We start from the raw sequence: 26457 nt of genomic DNA on the forward strand, positions 1-26457 counted from the left end.
AAATGAGTCAAGCTTAATTCTACATCCAGTTTATAGGTCTGCGTTCATTTAGAATATGGAAGGTAATTCCAATTTTCCAACAGGTAATGAAAGAAGTATAATCTGAACAAAAATAAGCCATGTTCAACTTACTAATCACCCACTCATACCGTGCTAAACTGGTCAATGTAGTTTCTACTAAACTGGATGGATTGGCTTTCACCTGAAGGCCATCAGACTTCAATCCTACTTGGCATGTAAGGAATAAATGCTATAGAAAACTGTTTTTCAAAGATTACTCAGGACCTTATCAGTACTCTGATTTTAAGCACAAAATATTGGCATCAGGTTTTCATTATTGTTTATATATATTACACCACATGGCAGTGAGACGTCATGAATGTGAAGATGCAAAATCCCATCTATGAAATATTCATTTCCAAACACAGACTAAATAAACAATCATTTGTATTTCATATCATGGGTGATTACACAGTATCCAATTTTCATGAAAAATTAGCTGAGGGGAACAATTTAGGTTATTTCAAAACAGTGGTTTTCCCCTGATCATAACTTTAGTATTAGAAATTTTGGCAATGCTGTACAAAGAAAATTTGGAGTTATGAGTGTACACTTTTAGCTGTCAATAGTGATGACTTCTGGAAAGTTCCAGTAGAGATAAAATTGGGTCAGAATGAGAGCAATGTTACTTGGATGTAAAAATAAATGGATACTAGGTTCATATGTAGAAGACTATGTATCTAAGATCTGTATCCAAGTAAAAATTAAGTTAAATGGATTGTACTTGATCACTGGACAAGATTTTTAATATGTTTCTGATACCACTATAATGTCTTCTTCCATTTAGGTTCTTTCTATCCATGACCATTTAGAAACTCATGTTAGAAAAGGTTTAAAATGGGGTAAATCAGATTTTAAGTTTTTAACATTTAAAAGATTAGTGTCAATTTCAAAATTTGGGAAAGGCAGATCATCATAAGCCCAACATTTTGTTATTTATTTGGCCTCAGACTAAATATCAGAAGGTCTGGCATAGTTTCCTTTAGTTCTGTTTTCATTTTCAACTATAATTATAATTCATAATGAAGCTGCAAGATGTTAATAATGCAATAATTTACAACTGTTCATTATAATCTTATGTTTAATGTAAAAACAAAATGCCATCTTGGCAGAATCTCACATAAAAACAAAATTTTATCATGTGCTCATACTTATATCTCTTATTTTTCTTCCTAATAAAATTACAGAAAATTAGGATATTCCAAACAGTCTTATTGTTTTGAGTAGCATACATAAGCACTATTTAATACTACATAAATGTAAAGAAATATATACTAAGTAATATGTTTCAGAAAGAAGTTACAATTAAAATCTTGTCACAAGATATCAGTGTAATATATATATCTGATGAAGCTATTTTACAACAGGTAGGTCCAGCTTTGATAACGTATGACGAGTCATTGATCCCAGCCTTTCCTGACCAAAAAAGGCCAAGATAACTTGAATAGCTATTGCTACAGTTTGTTCTACTTCATCTTTGGTTCCTAGTAATGGATTCACTTCCACAAGATCAAGCCCTTTAAGAAGTCCTAAGATAAAAAAACAGCAAATATATTCACATGAATACATTAATATAAACACACATTCTTGACTTTTGCCTTTAAAGTTTAGCAGTACTAAAACATAACCTTACATTCATTACCTATACAACTCAAAACTTTGATTTAATACCTATGTAAATCACATTTCAACAGACTAAACTATACATTTCAAATTTGGATTAAATCAAGTAACCCCTCAATACTTCATAGATTTAATAAATTTCAAGTTATAATATTTTAGGTAATGTGCCTTTATATTTTAATTGCAATGTGTTACTCAACTGTGTATTCCAACCATTTGGATATATTACCTATAAGACTTCAAATGATCCAGAAACTCAAGTACTTTGAAAGAGTTGACTATTATCTTTTACTTCCTAAAAACAATAACTAACTACTCGAAAGCACTCTAAGCTCCTGTGCTTTTTGAAATTACCTTGATTTAAATGGTAATTTTTTGTATTTACGAGGACTGTTCAAAAAATACATGGACTGTTTGAATTGTGCAGCTCCAGTTGGTTCCAGGGGAATCTGCTTGGTGTTGCTAGGTTCGCACAGAATAGCTGATTACGACGCCATTTCCTGATTGCAGATATCTTCATTTGTGTATTAGCTATGCAGTTTTAAGTGAAGTGTGATTTTTTCGTTTGGCGGATTTCAGAATGAATGACCTGAAGGAGCAACGACTTGCTGTGAAATTTTGTGTTAAACTTGGAAAATCTGCGACTGAAACTTTTTTTATGCTTAACACGGCTTACGGTGATGTTGCTATGAAGCGTATGGCATGTTTCAAGTGGCATGAACGTTTTAAGGATGGTCGACAGTCCATTGAAGATGATGAGCATCCTGGACGTCCTTCCACATCAACTGACGACCCACACGTCGACAAAATCAACACCCTGGTGCGGGCAAATCGATGTCTGACTGTCAGGGAACTTGCTGAAGAGTATGGGATATCAGTTGGATCTTGTTACGAGATTTTGACCGAAAAACTGAAGATGCACTGCATTGCTGCGAAATTCAGCCCTCAGAACTCGTGAGTTTTTGGCCAAACACTCGATCACTGTTCTTCCCCACCCCTCCTACTCACCTGACCTTGCTCCTTGCAATTTTTTCTTGTTCCCCAAACTCAAAAGACCCTTGAAAGGAAGAAGATTTGAGACGATTCCCAAGATTAAGGCAAATGCGACGAAGGAGCTGGAGGACATTACAAAAGAAGTGTACCAGGACTGTTTCAACAAGTGGAAACACCGTTGGGATAAGTGTGTGCATTGGGGAGGAGAGTACTTTGAAGGGGTCCCAGACTTGTAACTTCTAAATAAAGTACATTTTGTTTTATGACATCAGTCAGCGTATTTTTTGAACAGACCTCGTATTCTTTCATCATGGTTAACTATTAATAAAATATACAGCAATACATGACAACTGTAACATACATTAGTCAAATTTATTCACAAATATCAAAATTAAGAGTTAAAAACAAAAACGAATATCTTCAATGGAAATTCTTTACAAAATTAAAATATTGTCTATTTTTATTTGTATACTGTAACTAAATTTAACAAGAACTGAATAAAAGTTTCATGCATGTTTCATTAATTTTCAAACATAAGTTAACCAACAAGATTTGAATGAAACAATTTCAGAAATTTTCAAATATATTTTTGGTATTATACTTAGAGGTTTGAAAATGTCTATTTGTCAGATGTCTATCTGTTGGCCTCAATTACCATAGGGAGTAACATACATCTTGTTTGCTGATAAAAAAGTAAAAAATAAATAAAAAAATACCTGTTTTAGCAACTTCTTCAGCAATACACAAAGCTTCTCTTACAGTTAGTCCTCCTATAACTATAAAAGACAAAAGTATGTAATTACATATACATAAATTATCATAAAAGACAGAAAAACAATATTTTTTGAAAAGGTATAAGATTAAAATTATCTATAAAACTACCATTATTTGTAAAAACTGATTCTAATTAATCCAAGCATAGCTTATACAGAAAATGGTTAAAAAATGAAAGGATTAGAAACATACCAGGTGTTCCTGTACTAGGGACAAGGAGTTTATCCAGAGCATCAATGTCAAAGCTTACATGTAATGAACGATCTTTTCTAAAAGAAAAAACAGATTAATAAATAAAGTCTATTAACAAATATTACAACAGGTTGCTAATTGTACTTAACTGAACTGTTCTTAAAATTTTCACTTTATTATGTGCATCAGGTCAACTTTATCTTAAAAGAAAGTATCCATCTTAATATCTTACAACCAGATATTGTTAAAACAATAAAAAACACTTGTTAATTTTATGTATGTTAAAAGTATATATATATATAATATTTTTCTTTTATATATGCAAATGGAATAATTCACCTTTGTATTTAAAAATAAAGAGGAATAAAATAACAGCACAAATTGATTCACTTTGTGCTGGTGTAATGTATCTAAAAAAACAAACAATTAAATTATGCAGACTTTCAGTCTGAAACACAAAAACCAAAAAGACATTTCTTAGTGATAAAAAATTAAATTTTTAAAAAGTATCTCATTATGGATATTTACACAAGCACATTACCATTAATTTCACATATTTTTACTACTTCCTTCTGGTAGACAACTGAGAACAGCACACAAGTTAAGTACATTACTTAAAGCAACTAAAGGACCAGTGGAATTTGTAATATTATAACTATCAGAAAGAACAAATTACCATCATAAAATGTGTCACTCACTCTTTATAGTTAATTTTTTTTAAAAATTAGGCATCTGATAATCAGTCATGTGATCTGAAATACAAATTACTGGTCATTCAGCCTATTATGTTATATACACATGTGTGGTCTTGTATAATCTTACAAAAGGCACTGCTCTGAAGTGAGTCACAAAGTTCAAAGTACTTCAAACTGTTCCTAAACTGCTATATCCTGGACAAGCTATGGCCCAACAGAAGCCAAGAAATGAGAGAAAGCTGTTATGTATTGGATCCAAGTATTTCAGTATGTTGTTAGCAGCTTACTGAAATGCTTTTACACCAACAGTATAGTTGTTCAAACACTTAGACAAAACATACCATCATTAAAGACCATTCCTCTGGAGACAATATATACATCTGCTTTTTATTATTGCACTTAAGACATTTGTCGTACAACTTTTTAAATTTCATTGTCTTTACCAACCTGTTCTAAAAGTTTTTTTTTTTTTAATTGTGTATAAACTTGACACTGCAGTGCTGATTACTAATATTAAAAACTGACTTACTTGTATTCTTAATGTACAAAAGTGACAATAATTGCAGCAAAAACTCAGTTTTATATTTAAAAAAAAAACTGTAAGAACATTTCATAAGAACATCAAAGACAAATGAGTAACTAAATCTACAAAGGTAAACATTTTATATTATTTCTTAAAACATATGGCAGTAAAATAGTGAATTTTCAGAGCTGCAAGTTAATAAAAATATCTCATAAAATATTTTATTTGTGAAAGCTACATAACCTAGCAAAATTCATGTCAAGTTCAAAACTTTTTCATTTTTAAAAAATGTAATAAACTATACAATATGTGCATCAAACTAACACACCTGAATACTTTAAAGTTGTGTCCGACTCTTTAAACTTTTAGTTGATATAAATTATTGTAGTTTTTACCTTGGATTAATAGCTTCTAGTGCTTTCCTCACAACTTCGTTTATCCCAAGTCTGTCTATATCACTCATCGAGAAATATGGAATACCTAACTTGTTCACAAGGAGTCTTAAAAATACAAGATGAAATTACTTAAATTGAGAACATTCAGAATATTTGTATTGGAGATATATTTCATGCTTTAATAACTTAGTTGCAAAAACATAACTACATTAGATAAGCCAACTAGACAACTCATATACATTGATAAAAAATTGAGAAGGCCATCAAGAAAACAAAAACTTCTTGTAAATCAAGAATTCTCCAACTTCAGATGTCAAAAAAAATATATGAAGTTTAGAGGATTTCCCCACTTAAAAACAAAACAAGAAACTGAATCATGAACAACATAATTCTTTAATAAAGGTTAACAGTTTCTTTAGCTGGAAATATGTTGCAGATAGATAATTACCTGTACATTTAACAAAGAGTTAGCACTTGAATGCTACTCTCAGAAAGTTCTTCCACATGTGTCAAGTCATTGGAAGAACTCTCTATCCTACATGTAGTAACATAAAATGGGTTAGTTTAGGACACAATCAGCATTAGACTATAACTTTCCATCAACAGGAGGGTGAGACATTTTTCTTACACAATACTTCCTTTGAGCACTGTGTATAAACAAAAAGCTCATTTTTAGTAAGACAAATAGTCATACTATAAATGAAGGACAGGGTGGATGGTTCTGTGAAAAATGCAAGAAAAATTTAAACTTCAAACTATAAATTCCACATTGTAAAGATGATGGATGGACCTGGATTAACTTCAGACTGTAGAATCCTACAATGAAAAAAATGGTAGATCGATCTAGGTAATAAAGAAATTAAAAATTCAATCTCTTTTTCCAAGAATACAGCAACAAAAATGAAATATTTTGGAGTGGATCTCCTACTATGGAGGAGGGTACAGTGAAACACCACTCAACAAGAGACTGAATCTACATATCTAGCAGGAAATATTCTTCACTCAATAAACATATTTGTTCACAATAATTCTGTCAAAAGAAATTCCTGCTCTTCAACTACCCAACATACCCCAGAGGGTTACAGACCATACAAGTTAAATGAGGCTAGGGCAATATTTCAAGCCATAGAAACCGTATAATATATAAGAAACAAGTTTATGAAACACTAAAATATGCAGTTTCAGATATGAATCAGTCCAAACTTACATTCCAAAGAGAACTCAAGACTAATCTAGCTGATCATCTTCCACTTAGTCTCATACCTGTGAGATTACACTTCACCACAGGGTAATTCATCATATTGACACAAACATCACTTTATCAGAATGAGTCAGATAGAAGTTGTCAATTCACACACATATCTTGAGTACAAATACTTTGAGTGTGTTAAATAGACTTGCACATTTTACTAGATACACATAGAAAAACAGGAATTATAATCAACATTCCTTGTTCAATAGAAAGTCTGTCCCTTGCACATTCAATTAATTAAAGTTTTAATCATTCACGTAAGAGAATCATAGAGAGTTGTGAAAAACAACAATTTTAGAATTTGTACTTTTCAATTAAAGGAGTGACAAAACAAATAGCACATCCTCATACAATAACACTTTGCTGCTATGAACATTAAGAAGTTTTGTTTAACCTCTCTAAATCCTAGGTAAAGGGACAAATAAACTATAGTAATTTTTGAACATTTTATTTTTATGACCAATACATTTTGTGTATGTGACATGATATGCATGAAATATTTTTGGTATATCCAAATTTGAAACTCAATAAGGCATGGATAACTACAGTTTCCAACTTACACAGGAGTGTAAATCAAATTCACAACACTATGAGTATTACAAGTACTCTTTTTCTAATGTAAATATTTTATTTAGTGACAAAAATAAAATTTGGGCATTTATGAGCAAATAGTAAGATAACACACAAGCACACGTCATAATTATGACTATGATACAATCTTTATATATGAAAAAGAAAATCACTACTGCACATACAAAACTTTATAAATCAATGAAAAATTATGCAGATGCTATGTCATATAAAATGATGTACAAATTGTATACATTGGAAAAAGAAATATAAGAAAGATGAAATAACTGGAAAAATTAAAAAAACCAAGCCTGTGAACCATAGAAACATTTATCAATGAATGAAGATTTAAACAAGCACAACATTTTATTAAAAACAACACATTGATATAATATTTACATATAATAAAATGTTATAAAAAATCTAAAAAGAAATCACAAAAATTATATAGTTAAAATGGTGTGAATACGTTTCAGAATATATTTCTGTATATTTAAATATAAAAGATAAAAGTAGTAAGATTATGATATGTTAATGATATTTTAGTTCGTGGGAGAAAGGAAAAAATGGAAAGTTAAAAAGAAAATGGGCAGGAATTTTTACTTAATACATATGAAAAATTAAGGAAAAATTTTTATAAAATTAGTTGGCATGTGTAAATTGAACATAAAAAATAAAATTTTGTATATGTAGTACATATGTTTGTTGTTGTTTGTTTTATTTTGCATAAAGCTACATGAAAACTATCTGCACCAGCTATCCCTAATTTAGCAGGGAGGAAGGCAGCTAGTCATCATCACCCACCACCAACTCTTGGGTTACTCTTTTACCAATGAATAGTGGGATTGATTGTAACACTATAATGCCCCCCTTGGCTGAAAGGACAAGCATGTTTGGTGTGATGGAAGATTTGAACCCGTGATCTTCAGATAGAGTCGAACATCCAAACCACCTGGATGTGCCAAGCCTATGTACTATGTAAATGTGATACTCTCCAAAATGCTCATACAAAGCTACTAGTTACATAGCTGACATTGCATTTGTATCTTTTCTGACAGTTACAGTCTGCATATTTTGATTTTGCTTTTTTTTTAACAAATGTTTGACAATACTTGCTAAGAGTGAATCATGCAGGTGAAGACTTTTGTACAGTTTTTGAAAGTGGTATATCAGAAGAACCTGGTCTGCTATGACCATTGATCAGGTTCTGGGATAGTGTCAGTTGGTTGGTCTGATTTTTCTACTGTATTCAGGCATTCACAATTAACAATCCACAAGTCAAAAACAGTTTTTTGCAGCACTTTGTTGTCTTTCATCCACAAGAACAGTAGCTCAAGTGCTGATCACTCAGGTTCACTCTACCCTACCACACCTATAAGTTTGCTGTAGTACACAATTAACCAAATTTTGCAACTTCAGTACAACTCCCCTTCTATCACAGTAGTCACAGTTGAAGAATATAAAATAGAAAGGGTGCAACTGCCTTATGTATCAGTTAATTTTACAGTTATCAGAAATTCACATTCGATAGAAACTGCAATTCTTGTCACTGCAGTTGTTTAGTAGTCACTTTATACAGGAAACAGTCTCTCTCTATACTTTAAACTTGAGAAAGTATCCATTCAAAGTTTTTGCCAAGACCCATAACTTGACAAGTCTCTTTGTTAGATACTGCAGGAAACCAATACTACATTTAATATCCAACATTTGTTCTTCTTTGAATAGTTCCTTGATAGAATGGTAACATAGGATTTCAGAAGAAGAATAGGCTTCATTTTGAAAATCATATCATTGTTACAACTAGTTCAAGATCACTGGAATTATTACTAAAATGCAAATTGTTATAAAAGTCCACAACCAGTCACTAGATAGGACATTACTAAACCAAGAATTACAGACAGAAAAAAAGGCAGTTGGTGGGTTTTATGACTTATAAAAACCAGATTTTAGCACTGTAACATAACATGCCCTCAGCTCCACCTAGGCAGTCTCATCCACTAAATTAAACTAAAACACTAAAAAACTCAAAGCCAACCCTTATTATTCAAATTTTTATTGAGCTTTTTTTTTTAAACTCCCTTAAATTAATTGAATCTACCACATTTTAATACAACCTGTTCCAAAGGCCAACCACCCTATTAGAAAAATAAAGCTATTTTACCTGAAGATGATTCTCACCCTGTCCTAGTCTTACTATTCTCACTGTTAAATACAAAAAGAATGATTCAACCCTATCTATTCCCTTAACAATCTTAATAACCCCCCTCCCCCCTAACTCTTATTTTTTCCAGAGAAACCAAGTTCAGAGATCTTAACCTGTCCTCATACAACAACCTTTCCATTCTCAGTATCATCCTAGGGTACCCCTTCTCCGATTATTTTCCTGCAATTTAATGTTCTTTCTAAGGTAAGGTGTTCAAGAAAAACATTTCTCTAATCAATAACATAATAACATCTTGGACCTGCATCCACTTTTTGTAAATCCAACCTAATATACTATTTGCCTTGCTGCTAGTAAATGTACATTGCTCGAATGGTTTACAAAACTGATGAACAATAACACCAAGATAACATTATAAATGTTATACACATAATTTAAATTATTATATCCCACATGCATTAACATTACCATGCATTTATTACAATTAAAATACATCTCCCATTTATATCCACCCAACTCCTTGCTGTAAACTATTAGCATCCTCCTCACAGCCAGCAACACCAAAACTTTATAGTAAAAAGTAAGCCACAAGTGGGCAGGAGAGAGTACATCAGTAGTCCAAAATAGAAGTATCACACTCAAGACCCATAGCTATAGTTGCATTAAAGTAAACAAAGATATTCTAAACACTAGTATCAGTCCTTTTGATCGTTTTTTTTTTTTGGTTAATTCCAATATGTCAGTTTATTATATGCATATTTATTAGTTTCATTTATTATAAGTCAAAATATTTGTAATGAAAACATAAGTTCAAAGAAATCCAAAACACTAAAAGTCTGGCCAGCTTGTTGACACACATAATTACTCTTTGCAAGAGGTCCAATTTCACACAGCTCCATTACAGACAAGAAGCACTTCCTGTAAAGTTTCAGTTCTTGTAAAGGATGCAGTTCTGCTCTTTATCCTTTTATCCTTGCTTCTTCTCCTTTAGTGGTAGTTAAATTTGTCTTTATACACCTATTTATGGGACTTTAGGTATATCCTCATCTGAAGGTTCCAGACCAGATGCATCCATATCTCTTCACAAGACATATTTAAGAAAAGCTAGTTGAAGATTGTATGGCTAGTTGGTTTTCTACACCACTTCTGTCAGAAAAACTGACAGAAATTTTAACTTTTTCAGCTTTGGATTTCTCTGACAGAAGTCCTTTTTTCCATCATATAGTATAAAACAGTGTTTATTATTTTCTAATTAGTCTTCTTTTACCTTTCCTTTTTGAATCTCCTGATACCATTTCTAGTAAAAATAACCTGTACATTACGATACTTTCTCCACTCTGTATAACAGACTCCAGAAACCAAAAATACCTGTTTTTAAAATACAGAAGCAGTTAAATTGGATTTTGATCACCAACTACAAAACTTACAAGCATGTACACACGGCAGCATACAAGTGGTCTGCTAGTGTGCAAAAGCACTAAAATGTAAAGAGGAGGGCTGAATCATTTTTACATCAGCACTTTTACAGACTGCATATTGCTAAACAATAATGGTTTTGTTTGATATGGCCCACAACTGTCAGTAGCTCCTTTTTTTTTAAATTGTCCAGTGTCAATAAACCATGCAGCTTTACAGATGATATTAACTCTCATTATTGCTTTCCTTCAAAAAGGGAATGTTAGAATACTTAAGGAATATCATTTGTTACAGTTAACAAAATTTGTTTTTGTTCAATTAATTAATTCAAATGGTTAATATATAAAAACTTTCTTTTCTGAACTATGATTATACATAATGATTATTTACTTCCAGACAGTTGTAATCATACACCATTAGATTTTTAATTGCTGCTCCAACAACAGTGGTCAACTGAATCAGAATTACTAAGAAATGATACAGCAATCAACTTAAAACATAAACTGATTTTTAATACATTAATATAAGTATTTATTAGTTCAGTTACAGGAAAAACTCATTTATGTATAAATAAGAAATAGTATGCACAAAAACAATACACAATACAGTCATTTCATAAACATCTTCACACATTCAAAGTGCACACTTATGACCAGATATGCCATATTACAATTAATGCAGTGTAAACAAGCTAAGATATCCCTCGGTTGCTTTTGCTCAATGTCACATTCATCAAGTTCTTCACAGTATGCTATTAAGACTCATCTTGGAGTTTGCAATGAAATGGTCTTAATGGCTCTTACCCTAATTTGCCAATTTATTTTCAGTCAATTTATTTTGAAAGTTTAAATTCTAAAGAAATTTACCTTGGAACTTGTTGATTAAAAACTGAAAAGGAAAAAAATGGTATTACTTATTTAATTTCACATTTTAAACTTATTCTTTTTGTTGTAGTTTCACAATTTCTCTACATAACAGAGAATCAAGCATGGCAATAGGGTAGAGAAAACCAGAAATAAGATATAAAATGTTATTGGAAAAAATTTTGGTACTAATTTACAAGGTACTAGAGGTCATGCTAATAAAATATAAAAACTGTAAGAAGTTGAAAAATATTTTTATTCTAGAAAAGAAAACCAACTTTCACCAAAAAATATTTCAAAAATTCACAGTCAAAATAGCTGTAGAAATATTATGAAAAACAATCTGGTTATTTGTGTAAATTACCTTGTTTACTTCTAGCTTGTCAAATTTCATGAAGATACAATAAGTTAGCACAGAGTTATAGTATTTATAGTTTCAAGGTTATAAGATCATTGAAACTGACCAAGTCTTTGGAAAGGTTAAGCTGAACAAATTTTAATTAACTGAAAAAAATTAAAAATCATAATGGCAATATTTTAATTACTGGATAGCTGGAATACACAAAAACAATAACAATTGCAACACCAGTCAGTTATTTCATCTAACATTAATTGATATAAATCAATGAAGTTAATCACCCAGCTCTAGTGGAAATACAAATTGAATGATGCCATCTGAAAATTCTAAGAAATAAGTTGAAAACAGATTAGGGTTTAAAGAATGCTCTGAGAAATCACCCAGATGACCAAAAGAGATTGTGCAAAGTGAATCCACAGGTGTGCAAATTGCAAGAACAGGATTAGCCAAAGATTATCTTCAGAATCTACTGTCACACATCCCTTTGCTGGCTGGTCTGTTCAGGATATAATGGATGAAATACAGACATTATATAAGGAAGAGAATGATAGGATTAGTTTATATTAGGTAATGAAGCTTATGAGGACAAGAAATTTGTTAGGTTACCTTGGCTCTAGTTAACCCTATGACTACTGGAACACTTTAAATTCCTTTCTGTGCATGTCTCAAATATGTTATAGAATTACATTCAAAATTTCATTAAAACACTTTATTACTAATGTATTTTAATTCAATCATCAGCAAGTATGCTGTAATTTAAAGTTTTATCCCTTTATTTCATTTTCTTGTCACATGATACACTTGTGGTTAAAAATATTTTAGCTTTTATTTCAACTGTATTGTAGCTTCATACATATTTTGCCCAAACAGTTAAAGTACACATACATACTGCATGTTTATCATTAACTGGGTTGAATTTCAATAATTTAGTTCCACGAGTGGTATTTTAAAATTTCTCCCCCATAAGTAGGAACCACATCAACACAAAATTAGAAATGGCTGTCACTTAGCAATAGAGTATATTTGAATGGCATACTTATAACAAACAAATAGCAAATTTCAAAATATTTTTCCATACATTTTCTAAGGATCCACACAAAGAAATACAGTTGCTAAGTGTATTGCTGGAAATCATTGTTCCTAAGACTTGAATATTTTTTATTCACATATTACTTTGATAAACAATTAAATGGCATTTACATTTTTTTTGGTATTTTAGTTTATTAAATTTATTTTTTAAATTCATATTTGAAAGGTTTAATAATTTTTTTCAAATTTATTCTATACTTTGCCTCATTCAACATGTGTTTTATAAATAAATGAGGGCAAAAACTTTTGCTGAAAGCTGAAACATCAACAAAGATCACATTAAATAAATGTTTTATATTTTTGAAACTACATACTTTAAGGAAAGTTCTTGTCAAATTACAAATTCCATCCACTAGTAGTTTTTTTCTGGAATGAAATATGATGCGAGTGACATTACCTATGGGCAAGGCCCATAGCCAGTAATCACAGGGTTAAGTGAGAACCAGAGTGAGCAGAAACAAATGTTAAACTAAACTGGCTGAGCAAGTGCTGAAAAAGAAACTAAGACAGCACAAAAAACAGATTGGTATAACCTATCCCAGTTAGGAGTGATGATGCACAACCTCAGAAGGAAGGGGTAAAACAGGAACAATTACCAAGAAGTTGAGCAACTAAAAGATAAAAATGAGTACATTGAGAGATAGAAACTCTGGAAAAGAGAAAGGATTCCTTCCATACATTACCACAGAAAAGAAGTGCATAAGTAGGGGTTGCATGTGCCAACTAAATGTTGAATTGAATTCCAGAAACAAAAAATGTACATTAATACAAAAATCAGGTGAAGAAGGAAATTGGGTAAAAGAAAAATCCTAGTTTTGGGGTGCATGTTCTAAGCTCATTCTGAAGGCAGAAATAACTGACAGAAAAAAATAATCACAATCAGTGATATACTCTTCAAGGAAGCCATGCAAGTCTCTTGAAATCTCAGAGATCTTGTGGTTTGATTATACAAGTTATGCAAAGTGCAAAATATCCTCTGTTTGACAAAGGCCTAAAAAAAGAACATCAAAATAATGAAATGTTGAGCAAAAGAAAGAACATTTGGATTACACAAAGTGCTCAAGGAGAGTACTGTGTAAAGAAGATGGAATGCCCTCATACTTGGTTGAAGGGTATTAGTCTAATGGTGACTGCATCATGGATAAGTGCAGTTTACATTGTGTGCTGAGATGCATGCCCTTAGAATGGCTTGGTATATGTGCAAAAACATTTTGGCAGTAGTGCTGAGGCACTAGCAAAATATTCTGTTAAGAGATGAGTGGCCTAGTGTAAAATGTTCTTGAATAATTGAATAATGCTAAAAGTAAAAAATTCTGTACAGCTCAGTAAAACAAAATAGTAAAATGGTTGATACCAAATTCTACAAAAGATGAAAAACCTCAACACCAGTTGTGCAGCAACATTTAATTTCATGATATTTTACTACATCTATTCATAAATGTCAGAATCATTTGATGTGAGATCTACATCCATGATATAACATTAAAACCATAAAACTCTCACATCAACTACTACTATACTCAGATTACAGTGCAAATACTCACTACAAACTATGTTTTAGGGCAATAGCACAAATGCAAAATTTAAAAACAAAAATAATGAAATAAAATAAAAAAATAGTTTTGTTTTATCATAACAATTCATTAAAAAATTAAAGTATATGATGTGTATGACTTACCTGAGTAACAGATGCATTATACAATCAAATAAATACATTATATAGCTCAATTTCACAAACTTCTCATCTATACAATCCCTAATATTTTACTACACTCCAATCTGGGTTGGGATAGGATGTACTAGTTTATAAATCTTACTGAGGAATTGTGGGTCCATGGTATGCATCTCATTTTCATATGAGGGGAGGGGGACTAACTCAAATAGCTCTTCTGTAACTTTGCATGAATATCCACAGCAAAACAACAAAGTTCTCCAGTTTAAAAGCAGAATTACTTCAAAATCATTGAATATAATTTCAAGAGTAATATTTGAATTCTATAAGAATCTAGTTTTTTTACAGGATGTTTTACTTTTTGAGAAGCAACTTTTATTTGGCATTCTTGAAGTTGACAGTTTTCACTTATTAGAAACAAATTACTGTGTTCTAGAAATCCATTTCAGTTAAAATATTTTACTCAATTTGTATGATTAACTAACTCTTAAATTATGCTTTTATTATTATTATTTTTTTCCTTGTATACAGAACTCACTACCTGTGGGGTCTATGCAGTGCATCACACCAAATTATCTTTTGTCCTTGTAAATAAATGATTTTATAGGTAATTTCATACAAAACTCCAGCAGTAATTGGTGGAATTAACTTCAATACTGATGCAATTTTTATCCATTTTTTGTGCAACTTTTGTGCAATTTTTAAGATCCAGAAATGTCACAGAATTACAAGTAATTTGCAACATAAATAATTTAGAAAAATGTGTATAAAAACCTAATGGGGACCAAACTATAACATTAGAATTAACTTGTAGTTTTTTATGTAATTACTTTATACATTTTTAAAAGTACATGTTGTGAATGACATCATATTTATCAGAAAATTGCCAAAACTCTATGCATACCTTTAAAGCATTCTGTACATTTTGATTTTGATGCAAGACAACAAACTTGTGTTATTACATTTCCAATAATACTGCTCACCAGCATAAGACACAGCTAAGTAAGACTAAAGTACATAGAAATACAGTCCTTATATTCATATAAAATACAGAGTAAAGTTTATATTTGATTTTTCATACCTATCATTTATAGACAAAACATCTGCCATACAAACAGGAAAAACAAAGTGTGCAAGACCATGCCACATATGTGAATCATGTAACAATTCATATAAACCTTAAAAATGCATTAGTTTTATCTATAAGTAAAGAAAATCAGCAACATATTTACAGCTACAAAGTAATAATTTACCTCTCAAAGGGATCCAGATCCCGAAGACCAATGTATGCTAAATGTTCAGGATGTAGGCTAAATAACAAGGTGAAACAGGACTAATTATCATTATAACACATAAATTCATACATTCAGAGTCACCAATATTTTAAAATAAAGTTACTGCCTTAATGCTTATCACATTAATGTAAATACATTTCACCACTCTTACACACATTTCAAAATGTATGGAAAACAACCACATCTGGTACAACTAAATCTAATGCTGATCACCATTTTAAGAGACTATATTACAAATTGCATATTATGTTTTTAATCCAAAGCTTTTAGGGTTTTTATCTACTTTATTTTTAACTAAGAAAATGTACATATGTCAGTACCTGAAGTACATAAATATTCATTTACAATTAAGATGTAAAATTAGTTTGTTGTGGGTATGTATATATATACACACACACACACATCAATACCAGTTGATAACTTTTACTCATCAGACAACCAACTAAGTTTTTACAAATATCTTAAAATGTTGTTTACTCACCATGGTTTTAACCAGTCAAGTCCAGACAAAGGTATTTTGTGGTCTTCTAAGCCATGCAAAACAAATGAACAAGGCATCCCATGAAGATTTCCTGTAAAAAAATACATAATCATTTCACAAACCATTTTAACAATAACTTTTGAACCTTAATAGCAATGAAATATGTCCCTACAGAAGAGCAATGCAGTATCCAAATATAATCAAAACATGACTAACTATTATTTATGACTAGGTACCTTTATTGAACCACACATTGAGTTAAGAATCCAATTAACCCTTTCACTATGGACTTGGTATAATATACACAAGTTTGTCTACACATTTGCACATGTTAAGTATCTGCACTATAATGTTTGATACAACATGTGTATGTTCACAAAATTTGGCACTTTTAGTAAAGATTACACGTGTTTTGTATAAAAAAATTCAGATTTTTTAATTACGTATTTTTACCGAAGATTTGTTTGTGATAATACAGTCTATTTTGTTACTAATCTGAGTGCAAAGTGATTTCATGTTATGATTAAAAAAATACTATTCTTCATTCCAAAAATCTCAAATATTATTTCCATAATCACTAAACCCCCCTGAAAACATTTCAGCCATTTGTTTTCAGTAAAACTTAACATTATTTTGTTATTTTCTGTAATCTAGCTATGTGGGGTCTGCCAACCTTGTAATCATCATAAAAAAATTACAATTATGTTTTCTCTATCCTAGAATGACTATGTTATAACACAAGATATAAATGTTTAGTTTAAATAGCTTAAGTCTTACAACACTACACATGAACATATATATATATTTATTATATTGACCTTCCAGTAACACCTAGCTGACACTGCATAACTTGCATTAACATGGTGGACATGTACTCAGGTCATGTATCCAGTAATACAAAACTGACCTCTTTAGTTGTCCCTGTCTTGGTTATATTTTAGTGGATTAGAATATAAAATATTTTAGTAGAATATAAAATAAGTTATTCTAGCATGAAAAAAGACAACACATTTTACATTTATTTCTTAAATATTTTATGATGGTTACAAGGTATGTCATTTGACAGACCCAACATAGGGTATAGAAAATAACATAAAATATAGAGTTTTACTCAAAACAAACATTTGAAATCTATTTAGGTTTGAGATTATACAAATAACAGAGATTTTTGCCTATCTAACATTATATAACTTCAATGGACGTGGTGCACGCTCACTCAGGTCATGTATCCAGTAATATAAAACTGATCTTTAGTCTTCCCTATCTTAGCTATGTTTTAGTGGACTAGTATTTTGTAATATACAGCCAAATTTCAATTATTATACATTATATACATGTATATAGACTATTACTATTTATAAATAAATTATCAAACTTATTTTTCTTAAAATATAGAACAATAAATCAAGAAATAAAGCAAACAATTATCTCTTCTCACTATGACCTTTGTGCTCAAATGTGGCTGGACATAGCTTGCTAAGCCTTTTAAAATTTTGCACATGAAGGATATCAAACAACATATTTTTTGTAGATTTTATATATATAGTTGAATAACCAAAAAAATCATAAATAACTATACTGATGCCATAAAATTCCACTATAATTTATTAAGCTTAGTACCTAAGATTCATTTGTTTTTTTTAAATATGTAAATCAATAAAATAGTAGTTCAATAAAATTTTGAATGCAAGTTAACATATGAGATGACATATCTTTGACCTGTCGTGAAAGGGTTAACCCTATATTTTAGTATTAATGATTACAAAAGGATTGTATATTATTTTACCTAATGTTTAACTCAAAATTACTCATTAGACATGCTGAGTACAAATAACAGTTTTGTGCTCTATTCAAGTTCATTAGAAAGGTGTATTTTTCTTAAAGCAAAGCCACATTGGGCTATCTGCTGTGTCCACCAAAGGGAACTGAACCCTGAATTTCAGCTTTGTAACTCTAAAGACTTGTCACTGTCCCACTTGGGGACTCATTAGAAAGATACAGCATAGGAGTTTTAAGAGAAAAATAATGTATTAATATTTCAAGCTCAAAACATATACATACTACTTTTTATGTAGGAGGACAGCTATAATATAAATTAATTATTAATTGCACTCCATTTTAAAATAATAAAGGCATGAAATTCTACCTAACCACATTAACTATCAGACCCTTGAGGACTGATCTGAAGCATCTATTGCATGGTTTATTACACTGTAAAATAAAAAGTACTAGAGTAAATAGTTCAAAACTTCAGAAAAATTTTATACGTTATTCAGCAAATAAAATACTTTTATATGCAATATTTGTACAAATTCAGTTTTACAATAAAAAATCTCCTTGTGGCATGTTTTTTTTAAAACAATTGAAAAATGCTCTTATTTCTTGTATATTTTAAAATGTTACCATAGCATTTTTACTTTGTTTTTGTTTTTCAAACCACAGATACAAAACCAGTATACACAGTTTTTCCACATTTTCAATCAGCTAAAATTAAAACTAAGCTGAACAAGTTATCAGTCAAAAGGTTTCATTTTTTATAAGTTTTAAACCTGTCTTACGAGAATTTCTATTTTTTTATATATTTCCTTTTGACAACTTTCTTTGTCTATTTAAACAATTATTTAAGGCAATAACACAGTGGTCTTGCAAGGAAAATGCAACTTTATATAGTCAAGAGCAAAATTATTTAAACTAAGCCTACATCTCCTTGACCCATGAAAAAAATTTTTCTAATGAAAGTATGAAAAGTTAAAGCATGATTTTGAAAGAAAAATCAGAGTCGTAATTTTAGCAGAAATTGATCACAAATATCTTTTCTTCTAGGAACATATGACAAAGCTTTTATCACTTTTTCTGATTTCTGTGTAAATCGCCACTGTACTGGAAACAATTTTGGCTTTAAAGTTGAAAAGAACTGGAAAACAGATTTCATTATGTATTTAGACCACTGCCTTCTCGATGCTGAGATACAAGTTATTACATCACATTATGACAATAATGTTTCAAAAACAATGACTGGATTAAAAAAAAACAATAAAACACTTTGATTCAAGTCACGAGTTCAAATTATCACAATTTTCTTTAAAACTGTTTTGAGCTTCCCTCCTGTGTGTGTGGGGGGGATGAGCATCATATTACACTCAGGAAGAATTAAGGAAATTTACAACCACCAGTAAATTCTTTTAGGGATTGTCAAAATCAACTAAATATTTACAGTTTTCTGTTTTTTTATTGAATAAGTTTAAACTCTAATGTACTTTATTGTTATTTTGATGATGCAGGTGAATGACTTAGTTTATTCTATATAATATTCTTTAATTCAACAATGTAATTTCCTCTTGAGGCAGAATTATTTAATCTTTATCATGCTCAGATGGATTAATGTGAAGTTGCTTTATAACATTTTTACATACTGTTATTTAGAATATTTTAAAACCAGTATCTTTACAGGAAACATAATAATAATACAGATGTAAACTTATCTAAACAATTACATTTACAATAAAGTTTTGAAGCTACATATTAATGAAAACTAAAGAGCTTATATTTTGTTAATTTTTAGAAATCTAATGTTAAAGTGAAAAGTTAACACCGAGTTATTTAAAATAAATGTACGAGTTAACAAGTAAAAATTACAATCTGAAAAATGGTATGTAATGAAGTTATATGAAGCAAACTTTATTTTATATCTGTAATTGTAATTCTTCATGGACGTTTCAATAACAAGACAAATCTTATGAAGATTACACTTATCTACTACTAATTAAACTTCTCAGTCAACATCCAAAAGACTTAGCAATATAAGACTTCAGACACTACCTGTTGGTGAAGTGAGGACAGTATTGATATCTGCATGAGCATCAATCCATAACACGCTAAGATCAGGATATACACAACTGTGGCCATGAATAGTAGCCAGTCCTAAACTGTGGTCACCACCCAAAGTTAAACAAATGTAGTTGTCTCTAAGAGCTTTACTGACTTTTTCAGACACCTGAAAGAATCATGACTTGACAAAACACCAGACCTCATTACTATAAATTATATCCAGTAATTAGTGGTATTTGGTATTAAAAGAGTTTATCCACATTTTATAAGTTTTGAATTTTTAACTTACGTCACAGCTAAAATTCTTAACTTTTAGCTCTACCACGACTATAGAATATCCTACTTAAAATATAAATAATGATATTGGTCAATAACTGATGTGAAATTGTAGAATTCCAAATCTGTAATGAAAAATTATACTTCCAGTCTAAGACAATATCATGAATGAAGCATATTTATGCACACGATGATGACCTTTACAAATAGTAAAATATTTTTTCTGCACTAGAATTTTCTTTATACTTAAAAAAAAAAAAAAAGAAACATATTTGGACTTTCAACAGTTAGTATGAAGTTATTTTACAAAATAAAACAGGTAATTCATTATATTTATGACATTCTATACAGACTTATAAGAAACCCCAAATACAACCATCTTATTTCAACAAGTTACTATATATAATTTGCAAAGTAAAATTAGTCAGTCTACAAAAGATCAAATATAAGACTAATTCATTAGACATAACCAATTAAGTAACAAAAAACATTTATTTCTCATCAATTCCCAAAAATGTGGATGGCAATACAGGCCACATGCACCAGACATAAAAATATACAAAAAACATAGATCCACAGTTTTCAATGGATTAAAATGTTCTTAGTAATAAAAATTATCTATATGAAAACAGTCCAATAATTTTTACCTACATTCAAGATACTTCAGCATTTGTTCATTATTTTTAAATAACACAAGGGGAAAGCAGCAATGTAAAACAATAAGTTTTGATAACTATATGCTGCTCTTACAAATGGTATAATACAAAAATTCCCAAACAGAAATGCCAAGTATAAGAAATACACAATTATTATTTTTCACATTTAGTTTTGTATCAAATTATATTTTCCTGACAATGACTGTATGAATATTTTACACTATTAGTAAAATAATGTACCAACTTAATTGTTTGATATCACCGATAAAATATGTAAAAAAAAGGAATATTCTTAACAGTTGTACTAAAACTATCAGTAGTACACAAACCTTTAACAATAGGGTAAAACTAAAAAGTTAAGAGATAGATACAAATTTCTAGAGAAAAAAATATTTTGTTTTTATCTCTCTTCAATATATTTTTCAAAACTGAAAAGAAAAAAATAATTTCATAAGTATATATGAAAAAAAACTTTTTTTTCAAATACATTTAGTAAATTCACCATACCAATTCATAGAGGATTACAAAACAGTCACCAGATTGTGCCATCAACTCAGAACAAACCTAGTAAATGTAACGTGGATTACAGTTTCCAGTTTTATGTTCAAACTGGTTGTTGACGATATTAGACAAACAGCCACATGAAGTTAAAAAGTTAATGATAATATTTTATTTCTGAGATTTTATTAAGCTAACTAATACCTTCTTTGCCACTAAGCCAACTGTAGGAGAATGTATAGCCTTTCCTTGTTGTACACTTTCATCTGGAACTTCAGTAATTTCCACATCTCCGAGATCTTTAACATTTAGTCCTATTTGAGAAGCATTTTAAATTCACAACATGGAACCTCCAAGATTTATATGTTAATAGTTGTAAACAAACTATACTGAATTATAAAATGTTTCCTTACTCTTTACCTATTTACTAAATGTATGTGGTTTGTCAATTTCACAAGGATTCAACTTATCTTGACAAAAACTACCTTGTAGATGAAGCAAAGATACCAAGTTTTGTTCTTACCTAGACCTTGCATTTTTTCTAATAAACCTCCATCTCTTATAGCAAGAGGACCTTTTTCAACACCACTTTTGCGCTGTAAAAACAAACAAAAACTACCCAATTCAGATACAAACAAAATAGTGATAAGTAACCCACAAAAATTTATGACTCAATTATCACATTGGAGTGGTTGAAAGTAGATAAATGATACTGTACCTTTTGTAACCATGGTTACATAAATGTTGGAAATCCTAACAAGATGCAAGATGTTATTCAACATGCTAAGGTATACTCTCTGTTCCCTCTACAAATTCTGAAGATTATATAACTGGCTACAACTTTTAGGTATCTTTGCACAATAGGAAGTAATGTTTACCAAAATAAAAAAATTCTTTTTACAGTTGTTTTGCCGTGAAAATATGCAAAAGTCAATTTATTTTTAGAGACATATTTGTAGCAGTAACCTTTAAATGTCACATTGAATTTATTCAGTGTTTTAAAAACAAGTTAATAAATTTATGTATTACTGTGCAACTGGGCAAGTTTTCACTCAAAATATAAAATGACTATGCAAATGGAGCATGTTTTGTACAACAGGATAGGGATTTTTAAAGTTTTAGTCTTGTACTTAGTTATACTTGTACATATAGTTTTTGAGATCAAATGCTATTTTGTGTATCTCACATCAGTCCTATGATTATTTTTCATATATATATATATATAATATATATATATTAATATATTTTCCAATTATTTTTATTGTTGTATCCAATAATAAATGGAAACTGAGAAAAAACAATAACAAAAAAACAACTCAAATCCACATATCCATCATGCCCCCTAGCAGCTCAGAAATAAGTCTGAAGAACTATGATGCCAAAAACCAGGTTTTGAAACCAGTGGTGGACACAGAACAAAGTTCACTGTGTAGCTTTGTGCTTAAAAACAAACAATACAAGAAAGATGTGCTCCTTTCCAGTTACTCTGTGTAAATAGTGATATGTAATACTTATAAAATCTAAGAGAGTACAATTTAAATTACTCAATATACATTAAACAATGACTTAGGTTTAAAATTAAATGTCGTTCATGAAGTGAACTATAAAAGTAAAAATTAATTACCTATCAAGCCTTGATTTTATAAATGAATAGTGTGTATTTTTCTTTCTAAAAATAAAATATAGAGTTCCAGAAAGCATATTCTAAGTGCTTGTTATTCCATCTTTTCACTGTTCAAAAAGTTTGAAATACTGTAGCTTTAGGGGTATCCTCCTAGGGACTGCTGTAGTTGAACCCTTGTAAAAACTAGGAATGCCCCTTATAAAATCCACAAATTAGATAGCAAACAGGCCTAAGCTCCTGATAAAATATAATGATTTGTGAAATAAAATTTAGCCAACTGAGGTCAATTTAGTTCTATTTGGCTATCCATACACACATTTTAATGAAAATAATAGTTAAATCAACCCTCGCCCTTTTTTCTTTTTTTGCTAGGGAATTGTTAATTCCCTATCTTAAACCCTTCTACTAGCAGTAGTAGAACTGCTAATGGTAACTTATTCTGTAAACTAATCATCCTACTAGAAAAATAAAACTGTCTTAACTGTAGTTTAGCTCGTCTCTTTTCCTCCCATTTTTATAAGATAGAGAATACTAGCAATATTTCTGACCCTAAGCATTTTAAGAGAAACTTTGAAATTGATTCAAATGATGTAGGTATTAATTCCTTGGTGGCAAGCAATGCCATGCACAAAATCTTCAGATTACAGTGCATGTGTGTTTTCTTATAGCAAAGCCACATCGAGTTATCTGCTGTGTCCACTGAGGGGAATCAAACCCCTGATTTTAGCATTGTAAATCCAAAGATTTACTGCTATCCCACCGGGGGACTCGAATTACAGCACAAGTTCTCTGAACTGTTATGCTTTATACATGTGAATATGTAACACTTTGGTATAAGCCAAGTAATCAATGTTGCCTGTGTCTTCCTGACAAATGCAGGTCTCAAAAAAAGTTACAAAATGTATATAAATACACCATAAAATCCATAAGATTTGCTAGCAGTGTGGCACTGCTTCTATGATTTTGGAAGTTGAAGATTTATCAATCACTATGCCACAATCTTTTTCCTCAATTCATTTGCAATTTTTTCTTAATAGACCTTAAACTTTAAGTTAATATTTAAACTTTGCAAGAAATCAGCCTCCTATTAGTAAGGTAGTAGCACTAGCACTATAATAGTGGCAGTTCTGATTGTAACTGATTTTAAAAGATATACTCCAATGGCAAACTAAAATTATCTTAACTAGAGCCTAACCTGTCTTTCTCAAATATTGAGTATGTTAGCACAGTACTTATAAATAGTTTAAATTTAGTTTTCTTAATAACATTTATTACATGCTAAAGTGAGATTGATAAAGTCATAGGCAAAAGGCGATTTTAAGTTAAAGATGTCGAAAGTTTAATTACAGTTTTAAATTTTCACATGTAATTCATTTTTTACACTTCTTTTCGTAAAACTTAGACTTGAATATTGAAGTTTAATTCCTTAAGAGAATGTAAAATATTTATGCTTGCATTAGTAAATACTTCCTACTTTCAGTTTTAAGAATTTACTTACTTGACCTTTAGAGAGTGGAGCCCCGATGATCCCAATATTCAAGGAACTTGTTATGGTAGAAAACGCTGGATTTTTCCATTCTAACTCTGTAATGTTAGAATTAGTGAAGTTCGCTTTACTTCCCGCGTGTAAAAAATTCGATCTTTGAGTATGAAGATAACATTTTCTACAAAGATAGCGCAAAATATTAATAGCTCGCGTTGCCATCAACATCGTGACATAAAAATACAATTAATAGTATCATAACACTGCAGACGATTAGTGTTTTATTAAATATGAAATATTCCAAAGGTGATTCTCACAAGTTAGTTTCAGCCGAATACACAAAACTATAGCAGAAGTAGGGCTATTACTATTACGAGCCTTATGCAAGAACCTTGAACTACGAAACCCATCGATGACGCAAAACTAATTCCACAGAACTACACTACAGTGTATGAATGTACTTCTGGACATGATTGTAACAAGTTCAATTTATTCCTATACTAGTTAACGTTGCAGCCAGAGCTAACAATTTTAAGTATTCGCCCTCATGTAGCCATGGTATATAACCGTGCTCTCTTATTTCAATCATCGTTCACTATAGATTCCACATTAAACATCATTACTCACGTCAGACAACCATTTTTGACTGGTGGAGTAAACGCTGGAAAACAACCTTGTTAATACAGTAAAATTAATAATGTATTAAGTCGTTTAGTCAATATACCTAAACTAATAATCTATATACAACGAATTTTATATATTTTTCTTAATTAAAAACTCCAAAGAAGACATTTTGAACGTTTGACCTTTCCATAAAAATAAAACTTTCATAGATTTAACAGATTGCGACAATAGCAGTACGAAAGTAACTAATTCACAAGGTGTGAAGGTGCATTATTTCTATGCACGCTTCTTCTTTGTGGGTATTTGGATATGTTGGAAAATATTGATACCCAGGAGGGTCAAGTGCAAAAGACCTCTTCCTCCATCCCTAACTCTCATTTCAGTAACTACTATGTTGTAGTTATAGTGCTTTAGGACCAGAGTAACCCACAATACTCCGGCCCTTTTCAGGTCAATGTCCATATATTGTTTTTAGTTGCCTTTATTTTTTTTATTTATTTTATTTTTTTATTTATTTTTATTTATTCATTTTATTATTATTTTAAAATCTATTTATATAAAAATATTTATAAACCATGAATATTATACTAATTTTAAACGTCCTGTGCATGGTGACCAGCTTGATTTCTATTTCTTAAATATAAATTTATTGGAGAGAGGTACTTAGGACTATGCTCATAATGTACGTAGTATCTGTCGAGATCACACAATAAATCATTTTTATGCCAATTTTTATTAAAATAATTTAGTGCATTATGCAAGATTCTATCGGATACTGTCTCTAAGTTTGCATACTTGTGCATAAATGTAGATGAAGTACTGTTGGGTACTTTATAAGCTGAGGTCATGATTGAATTTTGTATTTTTTGTAGTTTGTGTAGTTGTTTTTATATTATATTTAACCAGGCTGGACATGTGTATTCTATAATGGGTCTAATGTATGTTTTGCAGATTTTTATTATATTATCAGGTGATGTGCCTCGATTTTTACCCGATAGGCTTCTTGCATAATTTGCTCTTTTCCAGATTCTAGTCAGGATGTTGTTAGTATGCTGT

At 30.3% G+C, this 26457-nt stretch overlaps 1 protein-coding gene across 1 annotated transcript; it reads right to left on the bottom strand.

The window, feature by feature from the left end:
• Positions 1-1192: 1192 nt before the first annotated feature.
• On the bottom strand, positions 1193-25791 carry LOC143255229 (arginase-1-like). Its single transcript, XM_076510565.1, has 10 exons — positions 24793-25791; positions 22194-22266; positions 21875-21984; positions 20232-20406; positions 16413-16503; positions 15890-15946; positions 5256-5360; positions 3643-3719; positions 3393-3452; positions 1193-1589 (listed from the first exon to the last, which is right to left on the bottom strand). The coding sequence occupies exons 1-10, from the start codon at positions 25003-25005 to the stop codon at positions 1414-1416; spliced, it is 1137 nt and encodes a 378-aa protein (XP_076366680.1). The 5' UTR covers positions 25006-25791; the 3' UTR covers positions 1193-1413.
• Positions 25792-26457: the final 666 nt, after the last annotated feature.

The sequence above is a fragment of the Tachypleus tridentatus genome, chromosome 1, assembly GCF_004210375.1.
Source record: "Tachypleus tridentatus isolate NWPU-2018 chromosome 1, ASM421037v1, whole genome shotgun sequence".
Classification (NCBI taxonomy): Eukaryota; Metazoa; Arthropoda; class Merostomata; order Xiphosura; family Limulidae; genus Tachypleus; species Tachypleus tridentatus.

Excerpts from the sequence above, each read along its gene's own strand:
- LOC143255229 (XM_076510565.1), bottom strand. The coding sequence starts at position 25,005 with ATGTTGATGGCAACGCGAGCTATTAATATTTTGCGCTATCTTTGTAGA. Across the intron at positions 3,453-3,642 it reads CCCTAGTACAGGAACACCTG|TTATAGGAGGACTAACTGTA; the intron begins GTATGTTTCTAA and ends TGTCTTTTATAG. Across the intron at positions 1,590-3,392 it reads TGAAGAAGTTGCTAAAACAG|GACTTCTTAAAGGGCTTGAT; the intron begins GTATTTTTTTAT and ends TTTTTATCTTAG.